The 13310-nt window shown below is 35.7% G+C and overlaps 2 protein-coding genes and 1 long non-coding RNA gene across 4 annotated transcripts in view; 2 read left to right on the forward strand and 1 right to left on the reverse strand.

Annotated features, from left to right (window-relative positions):
- LOC109541266 (rabankyrin-5) overlaps positions 1 to 2327 on the reverse strand; it is a 73604-nt gene extending 71277 nt beyond the window's left edge. The window contains exon 1 of the mRNA XM_048665995.1: positions 2059 to 2327. Within this exon, the coding sequence (XP_048521952.1) occupies positions 2059 to 2062 (4 nt within the window). The 5' untranslated portion in view covers positions 2063 to 2327. The remainder of the gene's footprint in view (positions 1 to 2058) is intronic.
- LOC125504264 lies at positions 8 to 1343 on the forward strand. 2 transcript variants are annotated; one of them, XR_007281388.1, is made up of 2 exons: positions 8 to 921; positions 1006 to 1343. It is a non-coding gene; the product is annotated as an uncharacterized LOC125504264 (long non-coding RNA). The 2 variants fall into 2 exon arrangements; XR_007281387.1 differs by having other exon boundaries at positions 8 to 799.
- A 61-nt stretch (positions 2328 to 2388) lies between the features above and the next one.
- LOC109541267 (protein NipSnap) lies at positions 2389 to 9875 on the forward strand. The gene is made up of 6 exons (XM_019910078.1): positions 2389 to 2713; positions 2812 to 2985; positions 8894 to 9065; positions 9127 to 9271; positions 9328 to 9450; positions 9504 to 9875. The coding sequence occupies exons 1-6, from the start codon at positions 2667 to 2669 to the stop codon at positions 9650 to 9652; spliced, it is 810 nt and encodes a 269-aa protein (XP_019765637.1). The 5' UTR covers positions 2389 to 2666; the 3' UTR covers positions 9653 to 9875.
- Positions 9876 to 13310: the final 3435 nt, after the last annotated feature.

Consider the following 13310-nt stretch of genomic DNA (forward strand, 5'->3'; position numbering starts at 1 on the left):
ATACATACGAGATATGCAAGATCTTTTTTCCAGTTCTACGGAGAGCAGGAATTTGTTCAGAAATCGGTTTCGGAAAAAAACCGTTATCGATGTATTTAGCTGTACCTTTAGCTTTAAGTAGAATTGGAAGTGCATCTAGAAGAGGTTTACCTATTCCTGCTCATTTGCAGCTTCAGATAGCATTAAGGTGAAATAATATGCTACTGGCAGTTTCCATGTAGGTCAAGTGATAAGTGCTTAATAGAATTACGCTTACACGAAAACAACTCTCATTATGTAATATGCTATTATATTATGATGAATGATTACAGAACTGTGCGCCTTCTGTCTAGCTGAATATACGGTTCTCCTCTGGCGCTCCATTTGTTTACTCCTGTTCAAAATTACTGTTTACACTTCAACGGCCTCTTCAAAATTCGATTTATCCGTCAAACTTGTCTTTATTTATGATAAATGCCAATGATACCAACCGGACGATCATAAGAAACCTATGATCCGTCACTTAACGGCCACTTTTCCAAGTCACTCTCGAGTTGGAACTATAAAATGGCTTCTATCTCAAGTGTCAAAAGTCACTCAAGTCGTTTTCGATAAGTGTCTCTCAAGTGCCACTTGGCACTTGGACTATAAATACGGCCATCAACTCCAAGTCGCCCTTACACGTCAGCTGATCTCGAAGTGACGACTATAAAACGCATTTCATGACATCATTATGACAGTCACTTGAGTGTTCAGTGTCACTTGAGAGGCGTCTATAAATACGGCCATAAGTCGGACTTAAATTTTAAGGTATACTTAGGTAAGGACGTGCTTAGAAGAATTTTGGTGCAAGTGGGCATGAGTGGCGTTCTTGAATTCGGCCCTTAGTTTTCATTAGATTAATCTGTGAAAAAATCCGTTCAACATTGGCTGATGAGTGAGGTAGTAATAAGCAGGTTACAAATAAAATTGGTTAAAATTGGAAACATGAATGTATCATCTCTCATCACTCTTCAATATTTCCAGAAAATTTTCATTTCTTCAACATTTCGCAACAGACGTCAATCTGTGTCCAGACCTTGTAATTCACTATCATGACTGAGAAGCGCTGCAGAGTGACCCGTGTGAAAAGCCTCTAAAGAAATTGGATGTCTTGTTATACGGATGGAATTTGTGTATTTTTTTTTTAACTTTTATCACGGTGCTTTGGAAAGTGCTGAATTCCGCTACAATCTCGCTGGTTGAAATCTGTGAATTCTAGCTTACGATGGCCAAGATATTAACCTCCACAACTTTATTTATTATTATTATATTTTTTTCTTTTCTGGGTTTCAGTCAAAATGTAAAATAAAAATGTTCATATAGTTTATTTCATATTTTTACGTTTCGCTGAGACGACAGCGCCATCATCAGATTTAAAATTTAAAACAAACCCATACACATTTTTATTTAGGAAAGAAAAAATATAATAACAGAAAGCAAATGTGAGGTTTGGAAGACATCCAATCCTAAAAAGAATCTAGTGTTTCCCAATTATGGGTTTGTTTTAAATTTTAAATCTGATGATGGCGCTGTTATATTATATTAAATATTATATCTCAGTTAAAAATGTACCGTGGCGGTGATATGTCGTCGATAAATTAGAACTTTTCCTAATCTAAACCGAAAATACCGAAAGTCAACGAGCACTTCCTAAGGTTGCTTTTCTTAAAATGATTTAAAGAATGGCTCCTTAAAATGCATATCAGGAATATTGTTAAGAAAAAAATCATATGATGCATTTTTAGCACCTAGCTAAGACAAATAGATAATAGTAGGTATTTACTTAATTACTGGTTAATTTTTCAATTTTGGAGCAGGCTGTGCTACAATCTAGAATAATTTTATGATTTCATGGGTTTGTGTGGCCCTGACTATGTAATTGCGTTACAGAATTATAATGGGTTTTTTAATAGATCTAATAACTAATTTATTTCTGGTGAATTGCAATTTAATTGTGCACTTAAATTAACAAAAATATTCTACGTTCTGAAATGTCCTGCTGATAATTTATCCATATTTTGCAATTCTTACACTTACCCATTTTCACACTGTTCTCGGTGAATTTGTTTTCCAAAACAACAAAAAACTAGAAATGTTCTACCACTATTATGATCATAAATAACATAACCACAAACGTTACGAATGTCCCTATCTAGCTGATCTCACAAACACAATATCCGCGACAATGTCCTATTATGTGTTTAACAAAATGTTTGGCTTCGATTTAACAGCAAAAAATACTATACTTTTACAACTATTTACGACTACTCCCATTAATCTCACTATAACCTTTCAACAGTCGAAATCAGCTGTAGGGGACCGGAATGAAGGTAGTTGCTTAATTTGAATGTAGTTCACTACATTTACACCTTAAACACTGTGAAAGTATAGACGCAATTTAAATTTTAATAAGCTCGCATACAAGTCCGGTGCTACAAAATTTACAAAAAAACGTCTATTGCGTATAGCAAAATAATAAATGTATCACATATGCAGTTCGAGAATCGATCCAGTTTAATCCGAAATAGTCGCAGTATATCTGAGTAAACTAAGCTCATATTTTTATCAGATGTGATAACCTTTCTTGACTTTAGAAATTTAAAAATAGGTTCCTCTCAGAAACAAAATACAAAATCAGCTGAATTATGGCTAACACCTTAAAATTTTATTCAAAAATCCCTCAAAGCGTCAGGTATGATATTGTTATTAAATTTGCACTTAAATGGCATAGACTAACGAATCGTGTTTGTATATGTAGTGATAAGTAATAATTTAACTAACTTTATTCAGGAACATATCTACGTCAGGACCTAAAAGTGATGCTTGGCTTTCAAAAATATTCGTTAGAAAGATCGAGCCGACAAAAGAAAGTCACAGTCGAATGCTTAGTGATAAGGAAGTTATATATGCCTTGCAAACTCACAATTACCGAGCAGATTCTAAAAAACCATATTTAAACAACGTGTAAGTATCTACCAATTATTTAAGGAATTATTAATTGGTATAGATTGATAAGATGATGATAGACACAATACGGATGATACGATTCTGAAGATAATCGGAATCCAATGTACGACTCTTCACTACGAAATAGGCCTCAAGTAGACCGAACAACAATTAACAATAAAAACATTATTAAAAGCTGCAGCAGTTTTCTGTTATGATTATTATTGCGGTTTAGATGTTTTATGGTCGGTTCCTAGCAAACTTCTAAAAGTACTGGTTCTTGTTCTACTTGTTCGAGATCTAGCTGATCTGTTGATTCCGGACTTGCCTCTGTAAAATTTCCTGAGATGTGGACTGCCAGCTGTTTCTCCATCTCTTTGGTAGTCTTCCGGGTGAACGGGTCCCTGCTGGTTTTCCCTCTAGTACAATCCCAAACAGCCCAAAGACATCTTAAATACGTCTTTAAAATGTCTAATTCAGATATGTGAGACGTCTTAAAGACGTCTGTAACAACAAATGAAGACGTCTTGAAGAGATGTTTTAAAGACGTCTTGAACAGATGTCTTAAAGACGTCTTGAAGAGGCGTCTTAAAGGGATGTCTTCTTGAAAGGCGTTTTCAAGGGTGTTAGGAATATTCTATGGGAAATTCCCTATTGGGAATGTAAAATAAAATAACATGTTTCTATTTCGTTATTTTTTTGTATTTGGCCTATCAAATTCACAGATCAATTCACATCACAGGCTATTTTGTTAGCAGATAATTTCGTTGAAGGTTTACCACAACACCAGAATAACAAGAGTTTTTTAGTAACACCTAAGCAATCCAAGTGCATATAGTCTAACGGAAAAGATTTGATCATGTCAAGTTTGGGTAGTTTTTTCTAAAATCGGCTCCCCAGTATGATAGCTGTCATCAGTTTTTTTTTGGAAGTCACAGTCTGTCATTATACGTAGGTTATGTATGTCAGGAAAATACACTCTGTCAGAGTAATTTCCTTCAACATTACATTTTGAACAGGAAGAATAGTCGGAATGACCTTTAATATATTTTACATATGATTTTGCAGGAGCTTCACAAATAATTGCTTTAATATATACATACTGCAAAATGTTGATTTTGATACAAGAAACCTTTATTGATAACTTCAGTTGACCTGACTAGATGAACTTTTAGCAAGTGACAATCCGTCAATATTTATAAGAAGACCTACTGAATTATTCAAGGTGTTAATTGATTTTTGGCCTAAACTGTTAAAAATACTGTTGAGGCACTTATTTAGCCCAAAATGATAATAGAGTTCTTGCCTCCAAAAGCAACTCTTAACAAATAGATTGTACTAGTTTTAATAAGTAATTTAAAGCAGTATGGGCTATGTTGTGCTTCATTGCCCATTCTGCCAATTTTATTTGAAATGAGTTATTACTACTACTTACTACTGGTAAAACTATCATAAGTGATAACCTTCAAATTCATTGTCGTCTGCTATGGAATTAGTATCCGAATGATGGCATAAAAACTCACTATTGTCCTTGACCTTAGGATTTAGTGACATTAGTGATTGGTTCACTTGTTGCACTTGCAACGTTGAGTTGTTTGCGCTGCACCCAGGGTGTGAAATGATGTCACCACTTACTGAACTCTCAAGGGAATTGTAAAGTTTCTGTATTTCGGTGGCACTTTTGGCCCTCATATATATATATATATATATGTAATGTTTGTTTAGCTTACCACTTGAACATATTTGCTTCATGTTCGGTTCTGTATAAACCGTAAATTTACAAATTTTAAAAAAACTAACCGCAATAGGCGATTTAATAAACGAAATTAAATGTTTTCACTGCAATCGGATGCACTCGAGCAAGTTCGTCAAAACGTCTTGTAGTAGACATTTAAAAGACATCCTTTGCCAGGCATTTACAAGACGTCTTGTAGTAGACATCTTTAAGATGTCTTAAAGACATCTTCAAGAGACATAATAAGGGCATAAAGAAGACGTCTTGTGCTGTCAGGGATGCGTGGTTTCTATCGTCGGTCATTCGCTTCACGTGATTATACCATTCTCTTCTCTGCTGTCCCCATCTGACCACATCCTGTACGTCGCATTGTACTCTAATGTCAGTGTTTCTAACGTTGTCTCTTCTTGTTTTCCTCGCTATTGTTCTCAGTACTGACATTTCGGCGATTTATAGCATCCTTTTGGTCTTGTCTCGCACTTCTATACCATATGTCATGTATCGACCTGACGCATGTCTTATGTATTTTGATCTTACTCTCTCTTATATATTTTGATCATTTGCATATAAGGCTTAGCCGATACAATTTCCGTTAGACATCCTGATATTATGGCTGATTTATTAATTTGGTTTATCAGGTCCTTTACCGGGTCGTTGGCGCTGGACATATCTATGCCCAGGTATCTAAATTGCATGACTGCTCTATGGGTTAATAGTATATTACGGTACGAGAGACGAAAGTCGAAGTTTCGTACTGTACATACCTAGTTCCGTATGTGTATTATTTTTCTTGATCCTCGGTGGAAACTAGCCGGGAAAAGTATAAGTTGTTAAAACAAGGCATTGAAAATTATGTCAAAACGGTCAGTTACGAAGTCAGGCTGTCAGCGAAAGTTAGAAACGATGGAGAAAATTTGTAATGGCTGAAAGTGATGCTTTCGCCATCGAAAACAGTGGCGAAAGTACGTACTTTTCACCAGGGGATCAAGAAATTATCTATTACCAGCTTGCATCTCATTGGTTGGTTTGGTCGTCTTGTTCCATTCCGAGGCGTTTGATTGGTTTTTTAAACATTTTTAACCGTCTGATGACCCAACCTGGAGGACCAAGTAATTTTAGATCGGGGTTTTCTTCTCCTAGCCTTTGACGATTCCAACGTCGTAACTACAAGGCAGCAGCTTCATCATCCTATGATCTTAGTCTATGATAGCCCTTAAAGGGCACTATCACCAGTTGAACCCTAGTTTTTTACCGAGATTTTTACTCCTACCCCTCCTTCTTTCCCGTTACTGCAATTGCACCTCAAGTTTGGGACTGATATCGCGTAGATATTTTGTTTAAATACTAACAAGTTGACTATTAACAAAAACTTATGATTGTTTATTTTTATTACTAGCATTTAATATTTTACTGCTCGCAAACTTGACCTACTTCAGTCTGTGATTAATTGATTATGTGAACACAAATACACTGATGGACAAAATTAGCGCACCACCCTATACATTTTCGAATAAATTGAAGCCCGAACGTTGGGTGTTCATCACACCACTATTGGTCGATCTCTTCAGCGTATTAGAGAAACAGGTTGCCCTGCTAGGCAACCAGGGCAAGGCCGATCAAGGTCCACAAACCAAATGGACGATTGTTTTATGCGACTGCAAGCTTTAATAAATGGGTTTATTACCGGAAATGAGATAAAAATCGAATTCAAAATGCCCGAAATGTTGCAATTTCTTCCAAAACGGTAAGAAGGCTCAATGAATTCGGATTGAGTGCAAAACATCCCGCAAAAGGTCCTCTCTTAACCATGACCCACAAGCAAGCTAGGCTTGAGTTTGCTCGAGAACACGTGGATTGGGATTTGGATGACTGGAAGAAAGTCTTGTTTACTGATGAAGTTAGAGTGGGTTTAAAATCTTCGGATGAGCGAGTTTTATTTGGAGAAGACCAGGAGAAAGATACAGTCAGGCATGTATGGTTATCCAACTGACTCCGTGGTGGCTAAATAATGTTTTGGGGTGGCATTTCTTTGCAGGCCCGTACGGACCTCGTAGTGATCCGAGGACAATCATTAACTTCTCAGAAGTACATTCAGGCGATTTTAGAAAACCATATCGTACATTTTGCACTTCACAGGCGACAATTTCTTGTTTATGGATGGTAATAACAGACTGCACCGAGCTCTGATCGTGGGCGAATGAGGTTGGCATTTAACGTTTAGTGTGGCCAGCGCGTAGTCCTGACCTTAGCGTGATTGAACATGTATGAGATCAGCTTAAACGACAAATTCGACGACAAGATCCTAGTCTTGGAAACTTGGCTGAACTGGAAAACGCGGTTCTTCAAAAATGGCACAACATACAAGAGGCTTGAGGCACGTTATTCGAGCTAGAGGCAGCATTACACGCTATTGAATCGGTTAAAGACGGAAACTTTACTTGCCTTTCAAAACGTATTTTCCATAAATTTTTACCAAAACTCTGATAAACTAGTGATTCATGTTTTGTTTTAATTTTTCTTTCAAAAACATTTTAACATTAATATGAAAAACAGTAATTTGAATCTTGATAAAAGTATGTAGGGTTTATAATATTTTTTCCATGAAATTTATAGATGGTGCGCTAATTTTGTTTTTCAGTGTATAATATTGTCCAAAGGTCGGCCCTTAATGGTAAGATTGACTGTTGCGTCGGGGAGTACCTGAAAAACCACGAAAATGGCTGGAAGGTGACGACATTGGCGATAATGCCGGAGATAGATAGATAAAATTTATTAAACATTCACATTTCTGGTCGTTGCGGCATTAAATATCCCAGTAAATGGGGTGTCCGATATATTCATTTTTATTTTTAGTCCTAGAAGTAATAGTAGGTAATCCTTCACTTAAGGAAAAAACACGGCTAAAGAAAAGGTTTGAGAAAAATCAGGATTTCCTATTCAGTTCAAAGTTGATTTGACCGGAATAAGCAAGGAAAAATTTTAAGTTTGAATTTTAATTTAAATTTTAAAACCGAAAATTTTGAAGTTAATCAAATTCGTTCAATGAACGGCCTAAGGAAGTTGTGGCTTAAGGAATTACCGAATTTCGGGCCCACTTAAGGAAGGATATCTAAATCTTTAAGCGGCAAAGGATGGATGCAAAACGGGGATAAATTAATGCACAGTTCACCAAAGAATCACTAATTGTTCCCAAATAATCGCAAAATACCAAGTCGTTTAGTCAAATGAGGCTTACCCTTAAATTTTTCTATAGCCAATTGTATTTTTGTTTCAATACTTTTATTTTGTTGTTCAATGGTTTTCTTTTGTTTGTGATTAGAAGTTGAAATCAGCCGGGTTCTGTCCACCCAAAGTAAACCGAATCGCTCTCCAGAAACACAACCTGATCTTTCAGAATGTGATCTGGAGACAAAACGGGACTGACTCTCTCGACTTCTACAGTGCAGGCTTATTTATCCCAGCAAAAGGGGGATCTTCATCAATAGAAAAGTGGTCTAACCATTGTCGCCACTATGATGTAAGGTCCTGTAATAAAAACTAGTTCGTGCTCAAGATACTTATCTACTGATGAATTCTTATTTATCTCGGTTCGGTATCGGTTCTGTTAATTCCCCGAATTTGAAATCCTAAAAAGAATCCAGTGTTGGCACAAATTGAAGCACAGACAATGTTGCCTATATATGTTACAAAATATTTTGTTTTCAGCACGAAATAATCGCAAATTCAAAGTATGTTATTTCATCGATTTTCGTCACCTGTTGAGTCATCCAAATATTTGGATCTTTTCTCCGAAAATTCTTTTGTCAGATGTTAACAAAAGCAAAGAACATGACGCATGACTATACGACAGCAATACACATCACGTATCACTAAGTCCTCTGTTATCTCCCTATAGATTTATCGTATTATGAGTTTACTGCATCATAAATTGTGCTCGTGCGCTGTGTCGGCACAGCAAGCCGTGTCTGCATCACTACGTCAGCTCCTGAAAATTTACTAAAACCCATGCCCAATTTGTATCTTCAATAACAACAAAGGTAGCTATAGTGACCATTTAAGTTGGATCACCCTGTATAGCGCTTAGCAACTTAGAAGTAGTCTTGGTACATAGAAGTGTTGTAAAAATTGGGAATGTCCATACAATAGTGAATTTTATTATTTTATCAGTGTCAAAAACAATTACTCTTACAGAAATAACATTGTCCAATGGGTAGCCTCACAAGACAAATTAAAAGATTCCGCAAAATTGGTCGGAAGTTGGGTTGTCAATGTTGGAGACCAGGACCAAGCTTTGCATTTGTGGAAATTTACCGGAGGATTTAATCAAATCGATATTTTTAATGAACTCACTGATGTTAATGAGGTAAATAAGGTCTAGGCAAGCCTGAGCAACTCCAGCAATTCATCGAATTTATATTTTGCAGGATTACGAGAAACTGAGAGTCGAACAAGGAAAACTGGTCCGAGCAAGACACTTGCAGTACCTACTCGCATTTAGTTATTGGCCGCAAATCTTACTCAGAGAAACTAAAAACATTTACGAAATTCGAAGCTATGCGTTGAAGCCAGGTAATTTCAGAATCAGTTTTAATTTTAATCTAATTTGTATGTATACCTCTTGTTAGGTACCATGATCGAATGGGGTAACAACTGGGCTCGAGCGATAAACTTTCGCCAAAACAACGATGAAGCTTTTGCTGGGTTCTTTTCTCAAATTGGCAGACTGTACAATGTTCATCATATTTGGTGTAAGTCCGATTTTATGGAAAAATTAAGAACTGACTACTTTAGAAAACCGCAGGTTACGAGGACTTGAATAAGAGAAAAGAGACGAGAGAAAGCGCATGGAGATCTCCTGGATGGGATGAATGCGTCGCTTACACTGTGCCCTTGATTAGAGAAATGCATTGCAGAGTTATGGTCCCAACAGAGTTTTCTCCCACAAAGTAAACTTTTTGAAGCCTGGAGTTTACCAGTGCTATGAAATTGTTGAAAAAAAGATATAACACGGATTTACCTTTATTTCAACAGCAATTCTCACTAGTAGAATCAAGCAATGTTCTATTTTATTAGCATTGCAGTATACATATGGTTCGCCTGTAAAAAAATATTTTCAAGCTTTATTAATAACTTGCTAATGTTTTAACTATCATTAAATGTATATAAGTAAATATTTTTGAATACTTATTTTCTTAAGTACAAAGGATTTAGTAAATGGTATCAGCAGTATAAATTATTTGATTTTTAGTACAAGGACTTGTTATGCTGCTCTGTAAAAAGTGGAAATATGCTTTAAACATTGACGATAATGTACGCAAGCAACACAAAAATGCTGCTTAAAAAATCATTAGTAAAATCAATAAAAATGACACCAGGCCGGTAAAACCATTTAAAGGTTTTGGACAGATTTTTAGTAATTTTAAGAAAACTACATCAAGTAATAGCTTGGGGAAGGTTGTGAAAATTTTACATGCAACGGCTGATAAGTTCAAAAAGTTATCAATTAATTGTCTCTTAGGGCAAGACAAAATTTTCGGAAAACTCTTATTTTATCTGGATAATTTTCGAAGCATATTTTTTAAATCAACACAATCAGAGGTGAATGCATTTATTAGTGCTATTGAAATATACAAATACTGTACGCAAAAGATGTATAAAAGTGTGTAAAAAAAGTACCAATGTTTTAAGATGGGTTTGCAGGCAATTGATCTCAGGGTGTAAAAGCGACAATCAGCAGTTGCCAAGAAGCAATCGTTTTACTGAAATTAAACTTTGGACTTATTGAGCCGCTTAAAAGCCTGGGTTTGCTTGTGCGATTGATGCATGCGTCTGACGCATGTCTGACGTAAGCAGCGGCTGCTGCGTCCATCGCAGGGACTGATCATATGACATATCATGTTTATGGGTCTACTAGCGTGTCGACGTCTAGCGTCTGAAGTTTGATGCAACGTCGGAACGCAGCCACTGCTATTGAGACCAGTACAGCGGCGAGACGCTAGCGATTTTACTGCAATATTTTTATTTATTTGCCGTCGACATGAATCAAATTGATTTCTACTTAAGCGAAAATAACGTGGGATTTAGATATATCGATGTTTGTACATAGAATGATGAGGTTTTCTGTAGGTAATAGAGTGTTTTCAGTGTATCCAAAAATTCCTACAAACTGAACATTAATCTATGGTAATGGTATGAAAGATTAAATAAGTTTATACTATCTATCTTGCTATTTTGTTAAGTATTTAATAAACAAATTCAGCTAAAATTCAAATTATTCATGAATCTCTAAAATGCAATCCTATTGGTTGTGACGTCTCTGGTCATATAAATCGCGGATTGTTTACGTTCTGTGCACAGTGTTTAGTTGTGTAGCTGTGTTTCATTAATTATTTTGTGGATTTAAATAATTTATAGTTTGTGTTAAACTAAAAAATCGCTTGAGAAGGATTCCTTACAGCGTCAATTATTATATTATTACTAATTACGGAATTTTTAAAAAACGACGAACGCTTTAATTCAGCCAAATTTAAGCGTGTCAAAGCAGCAGCGTAACTAAAAAGCTGTAAATTCATTGTAAGTTACTCTCTCCTTAATATACTAATCTGCCTGTATTGGTTTAAATTAGGTAAATAATATATAGAATTTCACTTATTCAACTTAACCTAACTTATACACATGGCTGCTTTAAAAGTAAAATGAACTCTTAAATTTGCATTTTGGGCATCACCAGAACAATATGGTGATATCGGATATGTGGAATTGAAACGCGAGGTTTCTTTGTGCACTGTACAAGGTAGAATTTGCCCACAACACAGAGTACGATAGAAGGCATATTTTATCTGCCTCATCATTAGCTTTTTGTTGTACTTTCATTAAAATGTTCCCCGCAGTAAAAAAACATTGATTTTGATTTAGGAACATCACGTCTAGCTACTTTGAACCATAAAACTTTACGTGCATAATCATCAGGAACGGTTAGAACGAGTTTGTTTGGAGCACTTATTGAGGTATTCTTGCATCCTGGCACAAAACACCACTTATTTTGTGATCCATACATGTCACTATTTTCCATTATGAAAGATAATAATAATAATCAATAAAACAATGATAATCACAATAACTTAAATAATAAAACAAAGCTGCGAAAACAACAAACACGAGACACTTTGTTGATATGACCTGCTACGTCACAGTCGGAATAGGCAACCGACGATACGGATTCGGCGTTTTTGGCGGAAAATATCTGATTTGAATTTAAATTCGCTTTAAAATTATTATGGATACTTTTTTTGCAAAAAAATTATATCAGTGYAATGTTTGCCATAACTACTTTCTATATATCAACATTAAAAAAAAGTGAAAACACCCTATTAATAACGGAATTAGGGTACTATATCTTCTTCTTCTAAAGAGCCAATGATGCTAATTAATCAACTACTCAAATTTCCCTTTGCACTGTGCTCGGGCTGCCGACTTTTCTCAACTTTTAGACGCACAATGACCCTATACAAAACACAAAAACCGATAGTGTCTTTTCACTTTTTACCTTGTGATGCTGCACAGTCCTGCCACTCTGCCTTCACTATTTGTTTCTTTTTTTTTGCGTTCACCAGCATAATAATGGAATAATTCTTCCAACGAACTCTATACTCTGAACATATTATACATTTTACTATGCAAATATCACCTCGTTCCAGCTGCTTATACCAGATCTAGATTAGGAAAATAAGCTAAATATTTCAGATTTGGAAATCTGGTAATTCATGCATTTCCCAAGAAATTGTAAAAAGCCAGGACTTTAAATTTTTATTTAGAAACCCAAACATCTAAAGCGTGTCCCATGCATCCGTTTGTACGATGATACGAAAGTATTTCTATTGGTTGTAGACCTGTCAATTCGTCCGTCGTCGTCGAACGGAGAACGAATTGACAGATCTCCAACCAATAGAAACACTTTCGTATTATCGTACAAACGGATGCGTGAAACACGGGCTTAAAGCAGAAATCCCGCTTTTCTTTTGGATTTTATTCCACGTTGCTCAACGGATGTAAACAATTTACTTGTATTAAAAATCTCAGCGACCATCAACGAATCTACCAGTAGGAAGTTATCTGATTGTGCTTTTAAAAACCTTCATTAGTCATTTTCCACAATCATCCACAAAACAAATAAAATAAACTTATAAAACAACTCCACAAAACACAAGCCGAGGTAACTGTACAGAAATCCAAACCATTTAAATGAAAACACGGGCTACGTGCAGGTCGACCGTGTACTGTGACGTCAGACCAATCACAGCGTTTTCGCATGACGCCACTTTGAAAGCCCATTAAATGCCAAAATATTTTTTTAGGATTTTGTTGTAGTGCATTTATATGCGACAAAGGTTGAATTCTAGTAGGTTTTTAGTCAAAAATGAATTTCATGCAGACACGAATAGTGCCGTCTTCCAAAAGGCGACGGGGCCTAAAATTTCCACCATGTCTGCCAGTTAAAAAACATAAAACGATTGACAATTAATTTATTATAAAAGAACGAACATTATTGCTTACTAAGACATTTGCAGTTAATGTCTAAAACTGTTAAATAGCAAGAACACAAATAATT

The sequence above is a fragment of the Dendroctonus ponderosae genome, unplaced genomic scaffold (genome assembly GCF_020466585.1).
Source record: "Dendroctonus ponderosae isolate FM_Combo_2020 unplaced genomic scaffold, Dpon_F_20191213v2 Dpon_F_20191213_4, whole genome shotgun sequence".
Classification (NCBI taxonomy): Eukaryota; Metazoa; Arthropoda; class Insecta; order Coleoptera; family Curculionidae; genus Dendroctonus; species Dendroctonus ponderosae.